General features: G+C 42.4%; 2 protein-coding genes across 5 annotated transcripts in view; both read right to left on the bottom strand.

Moving 5' to 3' along the window:
* Positions 1–432: 432 nt before the first annotated feature.
* tmem115 (transmembrane protein 115) lies at positions 433–5,813 on the bottom strand. Its single transcript, XM_052057388.1, has 3 exons — positions 4,417–5,813; positions 3,500–3,864; positions 433–2,588 (listed from the first exon to the last, which is right to left on the bottom strand). The coding sequence occupies exons 1-3, from the start codon at positions 4,906–4,908 to the stop codon at positions 2,309–2,311; spliced, it is 1,137 nt and encodes a 378-aa protein (XP_051913348.1). The 5' UTR covers positions 4,909–5,813; the 3' UTR covers positions 433–2,308.
* Positions 5,814–6,797: 984 nt separating this feature from the next.
* The window catches only part of LOC127595665 (helicase ARIP4-like), a 56,436-nt gene continuing 42,320 nt past the window's right edge, over positions 6,798–20,913 (bottom strand). For all 4 annotated transcript variants that reach the window (XM_052057335.1, XM_052057337.1, XM_052057336.1 and 1 more), the window contains 18 exons: positions 19,902–20,113; positions 19,642–19,824; positions 18,703–18,836; positions 18,077–18,273; positions 17,790–17,993; positions 17,519–17,657; positions 16,624–16,801; positions 15,890–16,108; positions 14,912–15,030; positions 14,649–14,773; positions 13,972–14,071; positions 13,670–13,875; positions 13,385–13,563; positions 12,936–13,132; positions 12,447–12,646; positions 12,069–12,158; positions 11,857–11,952; positions 6,798–11,698 (listed from right to left, as the gene is read on the bottom strand). In XM_052057335.1, coding sequence (XP_051913295.1) covers positions 10,665–11,698; positions 11,857–11,952; positions 12,069–12,158; positions 12,447–12,646; positions 12,936–13,132; positions 13,385–13,563; positions 13,670–13,875; positions 13,972–14,071; positions 14,649–14,773; positions 14,912–15,030; positions 15,890–16,108; positions 16,624–16,801; positions 17,519–17,657; positions 17,790–17,993; positions 18,077–18,273; positions 18,703–18,836; positions 19,642–19,824; positions 19,902–20,113 — 3,812 coding nt within the window. In that variant the 3' untranslated portion in view covers positions 6,798–10,664. The remainder of the gene's footprint in view (positions 11,699–11,856; positions 11,953–12,068; positions 12,159–12,446; positions 12,647–12,935; positions 13,133–13,384; positions 13,564–13,669; positions 13,876–13,971; positions 14,072–14,648; positions 14,774–14,911; positions 15,031–15,889; positions 16,109–16,623; positions 16,802–17,518; positions 17,658–17,789; positions 17,994–18,076; positions 18,274–18,702; positions 18,837–19,641; positions 19,825–19,901; positions 20,114–20,913) is intronic.

The following is a 20,913-nucleotide window of genomic DNA, read 5'->3' as shown; positions in this document are numbered from 1 at the left end:
TCCCAACCTGGCTCCTCCCCTCCCTATGGCGTCACACAAATTATGTATTAGGTTGAAAAAAATGAAAATTCCTATTTGTGGGATGATGTTTTATTTCATTTTTCATTGTATTTTTGTCTTTTAATGTGGGAGGCCGGTGCCTTAGCGGCTGGCGCCCTCTATTGACAAGACAACCCTGGTCAGCACACACCTGCCCTACATATTATTATACAATACTGTATATTATAAACATAATATACAAACTACATGAATGAAAATAAAATGTTGAATGCTTCTTTGACAACATAGTACACAGCACATATAATCATTCACCTCCATCATGTTGACATACTGGTAACTCTTTAGATTAAGATAAACCAATGAAATCATGTTTTCATGCTGCTGTTGATGAACCAACATCATTCGTCACATAAAATAATGCATGAAACAGAATTTGCTTTTGTCCATTTTTATTTATTAACCAATGCAACTGGTCTTAAATGCTCAGCTGTATAACAATTGGGGTAGTTTGTCTTGAAAACAATAAAAAAAAAAGTTTGGATTTTAGTTATAAAAACCCCTCCATCCCACTCAAGCATACATGATGAAATCAGGGGTGCAGAATATTTTTCAGGTCAGGGAATTTCCGTTTTTTTAAACTCATCTGAGCATCTTACAAAATTGATGAAAAAATATGATGCAATAATCAAACATTTTGTTCATAACCTATCCTTTTATAATCCTTTATAATCATTCAATGTCTTGATGCTCTTTACATTTTCCTCAGTCCAGACTCAACTGTATTTTTTTTCAGTACTTGGCCAAATTTCATTTGGAATCAGTTGGACTTTAATCAATATTGATCCAGTCATCTTTTTTTAAAAAAAAGGGGGGGGGGGACACAAATCCCCCCCAAAATGGCAGCAATTCTGTCTAATCCTATGATTTTTCTTTGCACTTTTTTTTTAAAGACAGTTCATGGCTCAACGGTAAATTATTTTCTTTTGCTCATCTCTGTCAACTTCCAGGTTGATCAAAAAGTTTGTGACAAAGACATGACAAAAATCTCCTTTGATTACAACAGTGGTTCCATAACCATTCCGTCTTCAACATTCATGACACAATCACTCATTTTTGTCGAATCCATAATTTGTCAAATCAACACGAACTGCACTTCATAATACAGTACACGGTTACAATTTCTTCCTCGATGTTTGTATCTAAAGCAAAATGGTCTTTCATTTTGTGTCTAATTCAACTTGCCCGCAATAATCTTATCTTTATCCTCATTCATGCTACATTCGGTCAACGGGATAACGTGTCTTAATTTGCAAGGTGCAACAATTTTACAAATGCATAGTACCAAAAAAGCACAATGCTGACTATTAGTGCAAACATCCTCTGTTCAAGCAGACATTCACCTTCTGCATAATCAGCGCCGAAGATCCTATCAAAACCAAACCTGTAAATTTTGACTGTGTAGCAACTGAAAACGTACATATTTCCATACCCACTAAATCGTATTTTCCTTAGAAGTGCAGCAATACCAGCAGTTGAAACTGTTATTGCTAACTCTTAAAACAGTGAATGAAATTGGACACAAATTAGATGCTGACTCGGCCAAAAATATCACAGATCAGACGTTAACGCAAGACATCCAACTCTGTGTATACAGAAAGTTGTTTCTGTCAAGTGGTAAACAAATCTGTGGGGGTGGGACGGGGGATACACACAAAGAAGTTCTCAGTTTGAGGAGTCATAAAACCGGAAACTGGTCCAGAATATTCACAGCTGGCACTTTACTTTTAAATCGCAAAGATTTTTATTTCCCATTGCCGATGTCTTGAGCAGCTTGTGCTGAAGACTCTGTACTTCTCCTCCTCACCGTGTTACCAAACCAAAACCTTGACAGCAAAGAGTCCGTCTTTTGGAGAGTGAGTCTCTGTCATGAACAAGCGTTCTCTTGGCAAACATCTGTGGCTGCTGTGGGGTGGAAAAAACACATCCAACTTGCCTTTATTTAAATATTAAAACAAAACAAAAACAAAAAACCCACAAAGCCGTGGAAACCCCCCAGGTCAATTGAAATTACCGGTAAATGAGAACACAAGAGAATGGCTGCTTAACTTGAGCCTGAACGCAAGAAGGAAGCAATGGCCTGACTGACTACACTGAGCACATCCAACACGTGCAAAGTGAAAAGACACACTAAACCCACGTGTGGACTCAATGGCGACAGTAATGGAGTGTGTGTGGCCAGGTCCGCCACCTTCCATCACTCAAGTTAGTACGCCTGTAAGCGACGTGCACATTGCATCTCTTCAAAGGGTTACGATCTAGAGGGTGCGTCCTCGAAGCTGATGATGCTCGACTCCGATGCCTGTGCTCCGCCGCTCGGCAACATTGACGATGAGGCTGTGGAGGAGAGGGCGACGGCTCCCCCTGATGCTGGTCGGGGCGTTGAGGAGGGCGGGTCACGAGGGAGGAGTGGTTGTGTGTCGGTCCGGATCTCATCTACCTCGTCATCTTCCTCGTCGTCCATGCTGGGCCAAGCTGACTGGTCCTCCACGCGCTTTAAACGCTCGTTGAGAGCCTTGAGGGCCAGTTGTCTGCAGCAAAGAGGAAACGATTGTTACGGTACTTCTGTACTCGCATTACAAGGACGGAGAATAAATCCTTCCCTTGTCATCCGGTTATCTTTTCTTGTTCTATTTCAGAGATGACTGTAGATTGTCATCCACACAAACTGAACACAACTGATACAGCACATCTAGATGAATACCGGAGCTTTCTTTAATTTAGGCTCAGAAGAGTACACAAGAGCAAAGTCAACTTTGTGTATGATTTCTGGCAAAAATCTGTTTTTTTCAGTTTTTACACAAGCAATACATAAGACAATGACATTCAAACATCCTACCACTCTCCCACCAAAAAATACAGTAATCCCTCGTTTATCGCGGTTAATGGGGACCAAAACCATCCGTGATGAACGAAAATCCACGAAGTAGCGACCAATTAACATATACAGGAAAAAAAGTCCGCAAAAGTCCGTGAGAAGCTGCAAAACAACAGCGAGTCACATAGAGCAACATATACAATACTGTACTCCATGTATATGAAAAAAAAAACCCTCTTTTTTTTCACAAATGCGTTTGAAAAAATCCGTGGTGCACTGAAGCCGCGATAAACGAACCGCGAAATAGCGAGGGATCACTGTAAATACAAAAATTAAAATTGTCTATGTTGTAAAGTCAAACAAAACCTAAAGGACAAACTATTGTAAAAGAGTTAAATGTTCTGCCTGTAATTTGTATAATTACTATTTGCAAGCTTTTAAGGGACCAAAAGAGAATCTATTTCATTCATTATGTATTTTTGTAAATTAATAAGCCGATTAATTGCTGCCTCAAATTTTATTCTGACAAATATCAGATTCTGAACTGGCTTCAAAATCTCCACAGGGCCATTCCAAAAATCTGAAAAATTTAAGCAAGCAGATTTTGTTTTTAATGAAACTTGCCTTCTCCTCTCGGCATCTTGCGGGTCTGTTCCAGGCAGGCTGATGGTGATGGACGACGGCGCGCCCACATCGTACCTCTTCACCATCTTCCTGCACACCTTCACCTTCACCAGGGTGGCGTGGACCAAACCTGCCAGCAGACCCACCGCCGGCTGCAGCGCCTCAGGGAAGAAACTCGCAAAGGCAAAGTGGTCCGACATGTCGCCGCGGCCCCTGCTATGCCTCTGGTAGAAGCGCAGGTACACCCAGCCGGACAGGGCGCCGTAACTGTATGCGGCCAGGGGGGCGGAACTCTCCAGTAGGCCTGAGAGGCGCAGTAAGGCCAAGAGGAGGAGGACCAAAGCTGGAGCTGCTTTGAGCCTTACCTGGCAAATTAGAAAAGAGAGGGTTTAATTCCTGAAGGGAAAAGATGTATTTAGTCACTAAAATACCACAAAGTAATAACAGTGAAATCCTGCCTGTTCCCTCATCCCAGGGATATGAATGGCTAGTGATGAAAAAAGCGGAAGAGGGCGTGGCTGGGACGGGGGGCGGGGCCACTTACAAAAGTGGCTCTTAACATGCTGAAGATGAAGTGTATTCAATTTACACACTATTTGGAACTTTAACAGAAAAAAAAATCCAAGATTGTTCACTATTTGTGCAATTTTGCTTATGCATTCCTGGTGAGCACCGACATGTAACGTCAAATTTGCTGCTCAAAATCAAAACTAAAAAAGGAAACGCGTTCCCTGCCATATTTAAGATTACATGCACTTTTGTTCTTCTACTACTCCCTTTAATAATTTTGCGACTGTAAATTGGGAAATTCTCCATTGTGAGACAAATGAAGGTTTTATCTTATCTTATCCCCATTGTCATGACAAACATGATTCTTCCAAATGGAATTAACGCATACCAGATATTGCTAGCCTTACCTGTGGAACTCTGAGTACCGTTGTATCCCCCATGGTCTGTTTCAGTGCCACCAGGACACCTCCGAGGAAGCCGGCCGCTCCGTGGACACGGACAGCAAACAGGAAGTCCAGGTTGAAGGTGGCCACATAGGTGAGGAGGTAGGAGAGGCCTGCTAGTAGGCCTGCAGATACATTTACCACCGCAAAGAAGATCAGCAGTTCGAGGGCACCCCACAAAGGCTCCAGCAGGCGGCCACAAGACATCACAGTCCCAACATTGATCACCACGCTCCACGCGTGCTGCTCCACGATCCCATGGGTGACCAGCGTCCACACCCAAAAATTAGGTGGGAACAGAAAGCCCGGGGTAACCCCCAGTGCATATGATGTGTCCACAGCCCAGGAGAGCAGGTAGAGGAGAACCACAAGAGCACTGATGGCTTTCACGACCACACTGGTGCTTGCGAGTGCAGCCAGAAAGTGCTGCCTTGCCACAGGCAGGTAACGATTCATAATGAGAAAGATCCCTCCAGAGCACAGAAAGCCCACAGGCCAAGTGGAGTCGTTTCGAGGTTAACAGCGGGGCGAAGAGGGGGCACTTGAAGCCACAAGGCTCATTTCTCTGGGAGAGACTTTTGAAGGTAGCGTCGAGTAGGCCCAGGCGAGGATTTCATTACGTTCAAAACTGCACTCACTTCGAACGTTGGACTGGAGGAAATTAACAACAAGAGTCCAAAAAGGATGCAAGAGGCTGTTACGTTTTAGCTCAGAGGTCTTGTGATCGGTTTCCCAACGTGTTTTCCTCGTGCCGAGGGAGAAATACGGCGAATGCGTGATTGAACGTGGCTGCAAGAGCAAAGTGTTTCAATATCAACTACCAACGTGTTCCAAAATAACCGGGTTCCTGCGATAGCTTGCCACTTAGCTTGTCAATATGGGGGCGTTAACGTTAGCTGACTGGCTAACCGAATACGCTGTGAGCTGGTGTGTGCCCACCATGGGGAAGCAGAAAAAACGTCCCAGTTACCTTTTAAGACTAGCTAGACCTCTCGCATTTTAAGATGTTCCAGAAATCCCGTCCAAAGAGCTCCAGTCGCTACCCTGTGAGACGCTTCAGCCCCCGCTGGCTTCTACTGGGCGAATGCGAGAATTTCCTGTAGCCAGCAACAGGCCTTCGTCAAAACAACCCCGGATACGTTTGACAATCACCGCCGCTGGTCGATATTAACTAGGTAACGGCCAATGTTTTTTCACACGTCCTTTTTTCCCGTTCATTAATACATCCTTTGTCTTGTGTAATGCTGATGGAAATGTAAATATTAACATGAAGTAAGCCTCCTGTCATGAACCCGTCTTAGCATCAAACCAACGCCGCCTGCTACCGTCATCAGCACTGAGCGAAAAAAACCGTCAAGTCACGAAAGTTTTTTTAAAACAAGACCAAGCTGGGAAATTGAGTTCTCGTATTACATAGGTGGCCAAAAATTTGCCTGTTTCAAATAATTTCCAATTGTAATATGTTTCTTTACCAAGTCGTGAAACGTGATGAAATACTCTTGGGCCGTGTTAGAATTCTCAAGCAATTCATTGAAATAGGCCATCTCTGTTGTTTACATTCGCTTGGAACGCTTTGAGGTCGGAACTGTGAAAATCCGCGTAAGATGTTTCGGATTCCTCGCCTTCCTTGAATGCAGCATAATGTTACAAACCATCGTAATTTCCTTAATTCATAAAAATAAAGGAATACCATATCTTCCAAGCATTTCACCTAATGTGAATGATGTCATCGTTTTATGTAACAATAAATAAAATAGATAAATATATGTTTATAATATTGTAAATTATGGTCTGTGTCTCTATGGGAGACATTGTCAAGTGACGTCAGACTAAAGTTTTATTCGTCGACTTCGCGAATCTGACGTACCATTTCAAAGGGGCGTGGCAATGCACTTTTCCTGGTCAGATTTTTTTGTGGGAAATGTGGGTGGGAGGGATCACGGTAAGTACAAAATATTTTAAAACATGCAACTTTTTTGTTAATGAGCAAATTCGGTTCAAATTGTAAAATAACCATTCAGCACTCGCTGGGAAGATATGGCTTGGGTGCTACATGAGTCTGTCTCATATTTTTTTGCATCTTTGGAATGAGATGCAGGATATACACAGATATACACATTTTGAGGCAGTTCATTCACGTGAAAAAAAACAGCAGAAAAATATTTATTCAAAATTACAATTCGTTTGCTGTTCGGCAGTTTTGTGCCATTCTCAAATGGTATTTTATATGCAAAATGCAGGACCAAAATATTGTTATGTTATTATATTAAATATATTTACTTTGTGTATAGTACTAAAGTGGGGGGACATTTGTTTGTTAATGCAAAGAAAACGAGAAAGTAACATTTGGAACACAATTCTTTTATTGTCAAACTTCTGAAAACAGATGAACAAAGAACTCGCCTACACAAGAGTAATGTAATTTAAGGTCATACACTCAATCCACAGATTCACTACACATCAGAGTTTGACTTTCGTCAGTGCTCCAGAACAGCAGTTTCAATCTTCTCACTGTGAATGGAGTTCAGGCGGACAGCTCTGCCCATTGGACTTCTTTGATTCATTTAAATAAATATGCACATTCAAGTTGAAAACACGGTAAAATAAAAGTCAGTTGGTACAGCAACTGACATCCAAACCTTTTGCCATCAATCATTTCTGATACAAAACAAAAATAGACATCACAAGGATTCTTTCTAAACAACGAACTGTGGGTTGTGCTTATGTGTGATGCAATTAAATGTCTCCTATTATTGTGATATCCAATTGTGAGAAGACATTTACTTCAGACCTTTCATGAAAGCATCTGTCGTCAAATATAGACAAGGTTTCACCTTAAATGCCAGTCAACGCAAGATCAGATGGATGACTAATTATGCAAAATAACATAATTTGAGAGATGATTTGTCTAACTGTCATAGGAGATAATTATTCAAACTTTCTCTCCACACTCTCCTGGTTATTACTGATTGGTTGGTTCGCACATGGAAATGCTGCATTTGAAATATGATCTGGAACAGAGCGTCATTCCCCCCCAGGAGAAACCAAATGCTTTTTCCAGTTTTAGTAACAACAAAACTTATGTGACCGTACAAAAAAAATAAAAATACAAAAGATATTAAAAAGTATACAAATGAATAAATATTCATTGTAATAAATAACCTTGGTAAATTCAAACATTGTCCAAGCAAAAAATGAAACAGGTAAACTCATAATTTCAGAATAAAGCACAAAACAATTCTTTCACAATAATTCTCTGCTTACGGATGTGAAGAGTTTGTTTTGTATAACAAACGAGCTGATTTCGTTTTTGAAAGCTCTCACTTCGACATTGTCACCACATAAGCATGGTGTCAGAGCACATCTGATTACACTGGGGTCAAATGCATCAGCGTCTGGATTGCAGCTCAAAAAGGGGGCTTGGTCATGAAATGGAGCTTTTTATTTTGGCCTTGTCTACTCATAAGTGTCTCTAATTTTAAAGTGTAGTGCTGTGCTAACCGCACAGTCAAATTGACAAGATGGACCTGTTCAGGATATTTTTTTAGGGTGTTTCCACAAATAGCAGCCAGGGGTGTTTGTTTACTGAACTGCAGATATGCTTTTCTTTGTTTGTACAAAATAATTTTGGGAATAATTGTACACATTATCAGTACCCTTATATATTAGACATGCGAAAAAACTGCAGACAGTTCATGTGCTTCTTAAGTGCTTTCCTTTTGGTTAGCATTATACGCACAGCATGGTTAATCCTGTATGAGAGTGAGAAACCACATCTATGAACAGCAATAATTACAGTTAATGCCAGAGGGGTTAGCCATTATTTGAGGAAACAGTATTTTTTTATTTTTGGTCACTTAAGACACAATCCTCGATGACTGAGGTTGTAGATGTGCTGTTTTGGCAAAGCTTTCACCCAGAATGTTTTCAATAAAGACCTCAAGTCAAATGAATGAGGTGCAATTAACACTGAGTAGAGTAAAAGGTGGAATATCAACAAACCATTTTTTTCCTTTTCTTACACATTTCAAATGACAACAAACGTACACCGACAACAACACTAAAACTGAAACTCAGGTGTAGTCGCCTTGATTCCTGTTGGCATGTACAAATACAGTATATAGGCTCGAGTGTTTTGCATCATTTGTCACTAGGCTACAGTAAGACTGTGGGTGAGATTTTAACTCTCTTTGCATCTCCTCTCTCACAGTTCACATTCAGAAAGCGAAGCGGTAAAAGGCATTTTCTGTTGGTGGTTGTTTCCCGCTACAAAGAGAGCACAGTTTTCCCTCATTTTCTCATGGCTGTTTTTAGGCAAAGATAAAATACACAAACAATGTCATGCCATGTCACATGCCTCAGTGGGAGGAGTCTTTTATAAAGGCCTAGTTAGAAGGCAATTGATTAAGCATACATTCTGTTACGAGTTATAAGGTTTTTAACAGTTTTTTTCTCATCATCCTGTCTTTATATTTCCTTGCAAGAAAAAAGACACAATGCCCCTCGCCTGGCAAAGGAGTTCAAAATGCTTCAAAGAATTCTGCTTTCTTTAAATAGTCCCCGCAGGCATCCGCGGTCGCGGAATTCGTTGCGGATTTCAAAATTCTCCGCGGAAATTAAGCTGTTCGCGGAAATACGGAGGAATCATGCGTCACATTTAAATGTAGTTTTCATCCCAGCCGCTAGATGTCGCGGTCAGACAGGCTACGTTCACCCTGCGGGTTAAGGTGATGTTCACATTACAACTCTAACGCGTCCTCTAATGTTAACCGAACGCGTCTGTGATGTAACACGCATGCATTCGATTATCTTATACCGACAGATGAGCGATGCTGGAGGTGTTGGAATTATTGTAGAACATTATTGGGAAATGAGACAATGCTTTCCCGTCTCTTCATTTCACTTAAACCTCCAGTAAGGATGATGTCAGGTAACGGAAACGTCTACTAAATATGACGTCAAGTTATTGTCACACGTCATAAATGACTGTATGGGGAAAACATAACCATAAAAAAACCGTCTCTGTGGTTAAATTACATTTATGATAATACTATTAGCAGTATGTTTACAATATCTGGGCCAAGTGGCTAGTTTGAATCTTTGCTTTAATATCACTTGTTCAACCCATAGTTTGGTTAAATGTTATGCACTTTATCAGTAACCAAAATAAAATCAATTATTATTCAATAAATCTATACTAATACCGTTTTTTTAATGACCACAACTTTCCATAGTGTTATGGTTTTGCAGATAATTTCCTAAAATAAGTCTTACTTCATGAGTAAATAAATTTTTGGCCATTTTAAAAATTCCCGCGGAAAATCACCTTTCAAGCTATGGAATCAACATTTGCTCTCGTTGTCGGCAAGAGCAGAACAGGATTGTTGTCCCCCTAATCAACACTTTGCTGCAGATTCGTGGGGGGACTATTTAAAATGTGTGAAAAAAGATTCAGTAGCAAGAGTGGATGTGACAAACTACGGTACGGATGGGCACATTTGTAACAGAAAGAGAGTATTTCTCTCTCTCTAAACGTTCTGAATTCTTCCTTTCCTGCAGCCACTTATTAGGCAGAATAACGCTGCTCCTGAGAGTTCAACCATAGCAGGTCTGTGTGGATGTGATGTCAAGCTCCACCTCTTTAAACACCAAAAATCTAGTTGAGGCTGAACCAACAGTGCCTCTGCTGGCCGCAGTCAAGTAGCTCACTCCATTCGCCCTCAACATGTTCAGGACATGATGATCATTCAAATAATCAATGACATTCATCAATATACTATTAGACCCACCCCTACTGACTGATACAGACATACAGTAATAACCAGACTGATACAGGCATAATAACCCTTGCTACCGGTTAGCATACCGAATGATTTTTTTTTTCCCCTGGCAAATGTGGCATTTAGTTTTCTCTACATGACAAACATCAAGAGGCCATTTCAGTCACTGCAGGCTATTTTTGTCCAGTGATTGTTACATTTCAAAGGCAGACGCCCCAAAACTTTCCGATTTAAATTTTCTTCTGTCCTGTAAAAAAATTGTCCACAGGTTCTAACTTGAAAGATTCAGCATCAAGCCATTTGAGTCGATGCAGTCGGCACAAACAGGAGACGTGATGTCATTCATACGACGCCATGTTTGTTGTCCCTCATTGGAAAGATCCTATTCCGAACAACTCCAACCAAGCATCATGGTTTTCATTGGCTGTTCACTTAAATTACCTCCTCGTTGTCATCCAAGCTGCTGGGACTGCTGACATTGCTGCGATTAACAATTGCTCTGGGATTCTGGTCTTCAGAGTGCGCAGATGGTGAAAAGGATGAAGGGGACGATGAGGAGGAGGAGGAGGAGCTGGAGCCAGCGGTTGAAGTGTATTGTGAGAGAAAGCTTGCTCCAGCTGGACCAGGAGTGGCCGCTGGACCGGGAAGCCCGCCAGGGACCATTGACCCCCGATACAAGCCTGCCAGAGATTGACTATAAGAGAAGGCAAAGCTTGGTGGCAGCATCCCTGCCATGCCTGACAGGCTTGGGCTCAGCATGAAGGGCGGCAGGGTGCCTGGAGCCAAAGTGGAAGCGTTTGACGTAGAGGACGGCTGCGATGAGGAAGAGGAAACATCAGCGGCGGTAGAAGTGGATAGTGCAGAGGATGAGGAGGAGGTGGGGACTGCGCCTAAACCAAATAGCTCCGGCATGAAACTCGGGTCACCTAGCGCACTATGAGAAGGGTGGAAGAAAGGCAAGCCTGCCCCCATGTAGAGCGGGTGTCCCAGTGAGCCACCCAGCACGGCGGGTTTGAAGGCCTGAGGGAGGCCGTAGCCACCGCCGTAGGGTAAACCGTGGGAGGCTAAAGAAGGTGCGAAGTGTTTGCCGGCAGCCTGCTGCTTTCTCGGCTTCTCATCCCACAACGGGGTGGAGGCTTTGCGCTTGGAGCTTATTCTCAAGTCTTGTGCGGCTGTGGCATCCTTATATTGCTGGGTGACATTCGCTCTTTTGGCTTCAGGGTGGCGCACATTTCCGTTGCCACCGTTGCTTTGGGCCAGTTTCGCTGAATGCGGATTGTCCACTTTGCTCCCGTCCTCCCTTTCCGGCTGGCTTCCCTTGCGTGCGGTGTAGCGCTGCAACTCACTGATTATCTCTGGGCTGTCGGGGGAAAGGGAGCGGGGCAAATTCTTGGGCGTGACTGGCTGCTGTTGGTCAGGTGATGGACAACTGTTGCTTCCGGTTGTTGGCTGCTCGTCTTGGGGCTCTAAAGAAAAATCAGCACATTTTAATCGAAAACAAGAACATGTGACATCTGTTTAGTCAAATAGAGAATGGCTAAAACTAAGCTCTCAATGCCTAAACAGAAGCAACATGTTAGAAATGCATGATTCGAGTTATTACATGTCAGATAAGTCTTCTAACCTTTGTGTGGTATTGCAGCATTCTCATCTGACATGTTAGGTTTGTTAGCTGCTCTTATAGCAAATATTCGTCCATCTGATGTCCTGATGTAGGTTCCTAAAATGGAGAAATCAGATGACATTGAAGTTGACGGGATTCTGATTTGGCAAGACTCAAACCAAATATAAGCCTCAAGTACCAAAACTGAAATCATGAGTTGTTTTTTTTTTTACCTTTGGTGCCTCGAATGACATGAATGCTCTCTCCTGCAGTAATTCTGGCTTTGACATCTGTTGAGCTGTTGGTGCCTGGAATCACCATATCTAAAAGAGAAACAATATGCAGTATTTGTGAAAATGTGATTTTCGTGGAGGAAAAAACTACAGTGTCACTCAACGAAGAGCAGACCTCTGCTAGGTATCAAAAATAGCGCAGTGGTCATGCCATATCGCTCAAAGTTTTAAGAGTAGTTTTCATCTAAGACGAGACGCCGACTATCCCAAAAAGGAGGTCATCATTGCATAACCTCCCGTCTAGTTCTTTGAGAATGGGCTAAAACAGGCGTAAAATCGGAAGAAATTGAATAGAAAAATAAGTACGTGTCGCCATACCTGTGGTGGTGATGATTTTCTGCACAAACACTCCGGCTTTTTGCAAGCAGTTGACAGGAAAACCTCCGAGGCTAGACGCCGATGAGTCTTTGGAAGTCGGAGCCGGGTCTACAGATACCTGGCCAGGTACGGCGGGAACTGGAGCGGCCTGGATCGGTCGGACATTGGCCGACATTTTGTCCTCAGTGTGGGGTGGTCGCCTGAGAATAGTTTTGATGGATTTAATTCATTTAACCAGATGATGATGACTTCATTTTTTGTTAAAAATAAAAACACAATACTGATGCATTTATTTCAAAATAAATTCAATAAATTATTTAGATATATATATATTTTCTACCAAAATAAATACAATAATAATAAATAAATAAAAATCACATTTACTGCGCCAGGGACGCGAGTCGAAACTACATGATATCCTTTTGACTCAGAGCCACTCTGATCCTCAGACAGCTTCTTAATCAGTTACGAATATTCTGAATTACAAACCAGTTTCTCTGGCTGAAGGCGGGGATGTTGGTGAGGCTCTGGTCACTGGCTGGGTAGTAGTGAGCATAGGAAGGGCGAGTGTATGGCACAGATGCCCTCTTCTCTTCCTCGTAACCTTTTTTTGCAGCTTTCTTCTCAGCGGTGCTCAACTTCAGCTCTCTGCGGTCCAGGAGCAGAGACTCGTGGGGGAACGGTTGCTGCAAAAAATTAAAGAAGGGGAGGTGAGACATGCTGTCTGTTTTTTTTTAAACACACAAAACTGAACTAAATACAGATGACATTATATAAATAAATTCATATCAGGGGGAGAATTTAATGATCTGTTTAACTAAGGATGAAGCCGAAGGGGCCGGCATCATGAGATTAGAGAGAAAAAAATACATAAATAGTCAAAATGAATGATTTAGGCAAGTAGATGAGGAAAGTGGCGTTGATCTCTGTTCATCTACCTTGGTGATGAGGTGTGGAAAGAGGCACAATGCCTTCCCGAGGACGCAATCCATGCTGTCCCGAGGATGCAGCTGCTGTACTTGGCGGGGCTCCGGCTCTTCTTCGGCAAAGTGAAGAAGAGATTCCATCTCTCTCTTGGTGAAGGTCAGCACAGGGTTCAGATCATCCACCACCCGATCTGAATGATGCAGGAGGAACAGTTAAAATCATGGAAAAAGAAAAGAACCCCCCCACCCAAAAAAAAAAAACATTACATGAGGCTTATTACTTATTAGCGCACTCACCGGACATGCCCTGTTTGGAAATCTGCCGGTCATAGATTTTCTTCTCAAGTGTGAAATCACACACCAGCCTGTAGATGTAACACTGCTTCCTCTGACCATAGCGGTAGACACGGCAAACGGCCTGGGCGTCATGGCACGGGTTCCACGAGGCATCAAAAACCACCACACGGTTTGCTCCGATCAAGTTCACACCCAGACAACCGGCCCTGAAACCCGCAAAGGTGCGCGGTCCAGTTATTCCGACCTTAACATTCCTTCATAGCATCACTGTGGGTATACAAGTGATTGTGTCTGAGTGTTACCTGGTTGACAACAGGAAGACCCACGCTGAGGTGTTGTTGGGATCGTTGAATTGGTTAATTAATCTTTCTCGCTCTGAGGGGGTTGTACTTCCATCCAGTCCTTCAAAACACCACACAGCCAGAACAAAGATGTAAAACAACCAATACAACATTATTTACTGAACATTTATTCATGCCAGTTATTCTCAATGTAAACATAACCGTAGCTTGTTACAGTTTACACAAAAATAAATAATCTGGATGACAAATTTGGACGAGGGGATGTAAATTACGATTGTTCGGCCTTTATTACACACGATCTGTCGCCGTTAAAGAGCGAGAAACGCTAATACACGTTCACTTTGACTTGCCTTTCAAAATGACAAAAAGTGACGACTTTAATCATTTATTTTGAGAGGTTAAATTCAAATCGTGAAAGTCCCGTCTAGAAACTACATTCCTGTAAAGAACCAGCAGGTGGCAGTGCTTATTACTAGTGCCAGACCGAGGACATCGTCTCTAACGTCAATAGATGAAGTTTGACGTGCACCATTCTTTCTTGTAATCAAAATGTACTTTCTACACCTCTTGAGTGAATCATCACTCTTCCATTCAAAACAAACTGTCCACTCTTCGAGTAAATCTTAACTGAGAAGTCGTACACACCGAGCAAGTCGCATTAAAACGCCACCACTCACTGTAATAGTTGAGATTTCGGACCCAGTTCTGGCTGCCTGCGTCTCTGCTGGAGGTGTTGGGAGAAAGCGGGACTGGCCTCTTCGCCAGGAAATTCTCAATCACAGTGAGAGTCGACAAACTCTGACTGCATGATACGGAAATAAAAGACTCTGTCATAAGATGGTAAAATGGGACTCCAAATAAAAGTCGAGAAAAGCAGTGACAATGAGAAAATCCTTGCAAAAAAATGAACCAGTCACTGATATTTTTTTCAGCCTTTTACCTGAAAACAAGAAGTTTATCTCCCTTTGTGACACTCTCCTCAATCAGGTGGAACAGCAGAACCATTTTTGCAGAGTTCTCCAGAATGCCGGGCTTGTAATCACACATTATGTCCTTGGCCTATGGAAGCGCAGAAGCGGAATCGCATATTAAAGTGTTGTTAGCTTAACGACGATGACTTTTAAAAAAAGATGTTGCCGTTAGCCTGATTGATATCGTTTTAAAGATGGGCAACAAGGAGGCTTGCTGAATGTTCAGTGGGATGTCATTCCAAAGAGAGGGACCAGCATCGGAAAAGGCTCGGTCCGCTCTGACCCCCGCTTAGTTCTTGGCAGCTCTAATAAGTTCTGGTCCGCAGACCTGAGGCACCGGGCAGGTGTGTAGGGGTAGAGGAGCTCAGAAAAGTAAGGTGGAGCGAAGCCATTTAAAGATTTGAAAACAAGTAAGAGTAGAGTTCGTTAAAAGAACTCTAAAATGTATAGGGAGCCAGTGAAGGAAATGCCAGAGTAGAAGTGATGTGCTCCCTCTTACGAGTACCGGTCAAGAGGCGAGCAGCAGCATTCTGGACCAACTGGAGACGCTTAATGGAGGATTGGCTGACTCCAAACTAAAGTGCATTACAGTAATCCAGCCGGGATGTGACAAAGGCATGAATGATAGTTTCAACGTGCTCATGAGAAAGGAGAGCTTTTACTTTCGCCAGCTGCCTAAAATGAAAGAAGCTGGATTTAAAAATGGCACCAACTTGTCAGTCCAATTTCAAATCACTGCCCAGTTTAAGACCCAAGTTTGAGACTGTTGACTTAAGATAAGGAGCCAGTCTACTTAATATTATTATTTAAAAATACAAAGAGACTGCTGATGACCTCAGAATTATATCCTGTAAAAAAATAATTTCTATTAAAAATGTGGTTCAACGAAAAAAAAACTAACAAACATCACAAAATGAAAATAAATCAGATGCCCCTTTTGCACGTACCCATTCATATGTGATGACCTGATTGGCCCTCTCCTGCAAATGGGTGAGACTCATTCCCCCAATTGGGTTGGGGTTTTCCAGAGGCTTTGGCTTCTGATTGGCTGCAGCGGGACATCGTGTAGGTGCAGCTGAGGTGATGTCGTCAAGGTCCAAGTCCTGATCACTGGCCAAGTTTTCCTTCTGTAAGGCCTCATAGAGCACATCTGGATGGTTCCAAATCTTAAAAAGGAGGGGAGGAAAAACCACATCGTGAAATGACTTCATTGGACAAGCACGGGTTTTTGACTGTACACACCATTTTTTCCCTCAGGGAAAATAGATTCTAATCTGATTACATGTGATCTGATAAATTTTGAGATTGATCCCTAAGTATACAATTCAAATGAGCCATTTTACTACAGTACACTCACTATTCATTCCCACCATTAAGAATAATTCATAACAGCATAAAAGATTGCAACCCAAATTTCCATCAACATTAATTTCTTGGATTCTGCAGTTACTGGGAACTGAAATGTTCCGATCAGATATGTGTTTCACTGAAGACACAGTCTCCAGAGTTCCCGGAACTCTCTAAAGTACAACCCCTACATGGTCTTCTTCAGGTCCTTAAAAATTTTCATCCAGTAGTTCCTGTGGTCCAACCACACGGCCATCCTTCAAAAGTTCCTAGCTCAAGCGCCTTTGGTGTATAGGCAGTTTAAACTGAGCCTTTGAAATGTCTTTTGTCTCACCTTGCAGCATACGCAGAAGGCTTTGAGCGGGTTGAGGCTGAGCCAGCCGGTGTTTCCCGCCTCTTTGAAGCGGTTCATGAACTCCGTGTAGAGCGCCCTCTGGAGTGGAGACAAACGCACCAGGATCACATGCTCCTCCTTAGAGGGCAGCTGCTCCTTCAGTACATCATGGCCTCGTCTAGAACACAAGAGTCAGAATATGCTCATTTGGTAAATAAATGTAAAAAAACAAACAAACAAACAAACAAACATTATTTGAGAATCACTTAATTATTATTTTTCCATTGAAAACACTTATTGGCTACTTATAAGATAAGAAAACCTTTATTGGTCTCGCAATGGAGAAATTCCCAATTCACAGCAGCAAAGGTATGAAAGGAAGACGTTTTTAAAAAATAATTTTCGAGTTTAAAAAAAAATATATATTTTTTTTTCTCAATGCATTTATTATGGGCTTCATTATTTATATGCAGATTTTGCATTTAGAGAATCATTATACCAAGGTCTGCTCTCTCTCTCTCTCTCTCTCTCTCTCTCTCTCTCTCTCTCTCTCTCTCTCTCTCTCTCTCTCTCTCTCTCTCTCTCTCTCTCTCTCTCTCTCTCTCTCTCTCTCTCTCTCTCTCTCTCTCTCTCTCTCTCTCTCTCTCTCTCTCTCTCTCTCTCTCTCTCTCTCTCTCTCTCTCTCTCTCTCTCTCTCTCTCTCTCTCTCTCTCTCTCTCTCTCTCTCTCTCTCTCTCTCTCTCTCTCTCTCTCTCTCTCTCTCTCTCTCTCTCTCTCTCTCTCTCTCTCTCTCTCTCTCTCTCTCTCTCTCTCTCTCTCTCTCTCTGTTTGCATTTATTCAGTGAGGTTGACAAATCTCATGCCGCTCGTGAGAGAAGTCAGGCAGCGGTCTCACCTCTGTACGAAGCCTTCCAGCATGCTGTGCAGCACGTGGCTCCGGTACTTCATTAACAGCATGTCCTGCGGTGTGCTGTCCACGCACTGGCCGTTCAGAATGGGACGCTCAAACATGTTACTGAATTCTTGCCGCGAACCTGAAACATAATCACATACACTTTAAAAAAAAACAAAACAAAATGACACATTTTGAGGATCCATCGTAAAGAGCAAAAAATATATAAATAAAAAGCATTAGTAATACCTAGATCACAAAAGAATTGATTTACCAAGGAAGTTAGGCCGAACAAAGTCAACCATGCACCAGTACTCTATCAGGTTGTTCTGGAGTGGATATCCTGTTAAGACCACGCGGCGCTTGGTTTGGATGTTCTTCAGGGCCTGAGAGGTGCTGGCGTGGCAGTTTTTAATGCGATGGCCCTCATCACAAATCACCACATCAGGACCAGGCCTGGCCAAGGCTCTCTCGATACCTTGAGGAGCATAATTATCTTAATAATTTAAAATCATTGTTTTATTCCACTTCTTCATCTCGTCTTGCTTTCATCTCCCCTACCTATGAGCAATTTCTGTTGCCGGTTCTCCTCATCCAGGTCGTTTGCGACGGGCCCCGCGGTTTTCTTGCTCTTCTTCTTCCGCCCAGACACAAAGTTTTTCTTGAGCGACAAGAGGCGGTACATCTCATAGCCCATGAGCAGAACACCTCCATCCTGGGCCCAGTTCTCTACCACCTTGGCCCTGGATGTTGTGTTTCTGGATAAGCAAGGAGAAAAGGATTACTTCACACACAAAATACTGGACATGTTCTTGTTTTGTTTTTTTTGCTTTAAAATGTCACAAATGGGCACCAAAAGTAAAAGGTAATGGAAATAAATGTGGCATACTGCACGCAAAAGTGATCCTTCAATTCCCCTTTCCATACACACACACACTTACAGAATATGTGAGCACACGCCCGCATACACACACAATGGAAATAGCTGTACAGTGTGTTAGCACCAAATGGCAGGTCAAAGGTTCGACTGTTTAAAAAAAAAATTAAAATCCTCACTTATGTATGCACTGGCATTTGTGTGTGTGTGTGCATCAATGTGTGTGTGTGTAAGACAAGAGCAGAAAGGTAAGCCAAGACATGTTTTTCTTTCACATTTTGCACTTGGGCTCCATGCCTCCGTGACTCACTTGTGTTCATCATTGAGGATGTGAACCTTGAAGTTGCGAGGCCTCACCAGACGATGGTCGCAATCAGGTGGCAAGTCCCCGGCCTTTGGGACCCACATGTTAAACTCTGCCAGCCAGTTCTGCAATGTGTTCACCTGCCGGAGAAACCATGCAAGGTTGTTTTAACATAACATTCGGTGCAGCTTTTGTTTCTTCCAAAGGGCTTTATATATATTTTTTGGGGGGTGGGGGGTTCTGCTCCAACACCCTTTGAAGAAATGTGAGAACATGAAACTCGATTAATCTATTTCTCATTCGCATTAAACTGCTTGGAAAATGGATGGATGAATAGATAGTTCACACCGACATCGGCATTGAGGGTCCCAAAATTTCAAAATGCCTCTCCAAAAATATGAATACATTAATTTTTCTTTTTTTTTTAACATGTTAGTGTGGATACGGCTTTGAAAATCATATTGTGAACATTTATGTTTTACATATACATATTTTCATTTTATTTGATGCTTTATTTTTTTAAAAGTTCCCCACACTATTTATCCATACCGCTTGTCCTCATTAGGCTCACAGGAGACTAGAGTCTGTCCTGGTTGACTTTGGGTGGGTGACGGGGTACACCTCAGACCGGTTGTCAGCCAGTACCAGACGAACATTCACACTCACATGCATGCCTACGGACAGACAAGCAACTCATTCACTCCCAAAGACGTTTTTAAACGTCTTTTCAGACTTGGTCCAGAATTGGCTGATACTGAATGAGTTAAGAACTTTCAATGAAACTAACGAGCATGTTTTTGGAAGGTGGCAACACAAGCATCGGACGAACATTTAAACTCCACACGAGAAGGATTTGAACCCTGAAACTCAGAACTGTTTGGTGCTCAGCCTCAGTACATCTATTTCTTAATTCAATATTTAAAAGTGATTCCAGGAGGTGCTTACAGGGACAATGGCGAGCACGGTGTGGGCCTTCGTATATCTGAAGAGAACGTCAATGAAGGAGATGACCTGGAGCGTTTTGCCCAGACCCATGCTGTGGGCCAGGATGCAGCCGAACCCGCTGCTGCTGCCGAAACGCTCCACCGACTCCACCAGGTTGTCGTATAGGAAACGAATTCCGCCAATCTGAGATGAATGGCGCAAACCTAAGTTAGGATTTTCTAATTAGAATTCCAAAATCAAATGAGGGAGTCAGTCGGTACCTGGTGAGGTTTGACTGCTCGTGCCAGCTGAGGTGAGAGGAAAATGTCCGCGTCTGTTGTGGGATGGTTCAAGTTGACCAGCACCCGTCCTTGATCATCCGGACGATTGAAGTCGTCGTTGAAGTGCATGCCACTTTCCTCACGCTCTATATCATGGTGGGCGGAGTCTCTGCTGATAGTGTCGTCCTCACTCTGGCTCAGATTAATCGCACCTACGCAGAAGAGGGAGCTGAGGCGTGAGGAAAGGAAGAAAATCTCACAGCAATCTAGCTGGAAATTGCATTAAAAAGAGTTAGCATGGGATTTATCTGTGAAGGAACATATTTTTTTTTAATTCATTGGATTTTTGCTCATGGTCAATATGATACTTTTACGATTGTTAGCTATACACATGTGAATAGTGCAAGTATATGGAGATTGAAATACAGTAATCCCTCGTTTATCTCGGTTAATGGGGACCAAAACCACCCGCGATAAACGAAAATCCGCGAAGTAGCGACCAATTAGCATATGTATAAAAAATTGCCCCACGTGGGCCTTTGCGCTTGAGCAGAAGCACTAACACGCAGACACACGCGCACACACACACACAAATTAATATTGTAATATATTTATTTTTTATGAATGTTTGAAAAAATCCGCGATGCACCGAAGCCGCGATAAACGTACCGCGAAATAGCGAGGGATCACTGTACATTTGAAACGAGTCATCTATAATAAGTATGACAACTAAATTCAAGAGCAATTATGTAACATGATTGAATAATTATGTGAGTGGTACCACACAGAACATATGAACTAAGCAATTATGATAAATTATATTAATTAGCTAATCTAATCGGAGTGATCAATCGTCACAGACCGCAGATACAATTTTGCATTTTGTGCCTTTACTGTAGCAAACCATGACTGTAAAACCCAACACATTTTTGGCATACCGTTACACCTCTAGCGATTATTCATTTACACTATGTGGTTTCACCGGTACAACAAGCCCCCTGAGGTCACTCAT

Source organism: Hippocampus zosterae, chromosome 2 (genome assembly GCF_025434085.1).
Source record: "Hippocampus zosterae strain Florida chromosome 2, ASM2543408v3, whole genome shotgun sequence".
In the NCBI taxonomy this organism is placed as follows: Eukaryota; Metazoa; Chordata; class Actinopteri; order Syngnathiformes; family Syngnathidae; genus Hippocampus; species Hippocampus zosterae.
The sequence above is the reverse complement of the archived record's forward strand: the minus strand, read 5'-3'. Positions and strand labels throughout refer to the sequence as shown.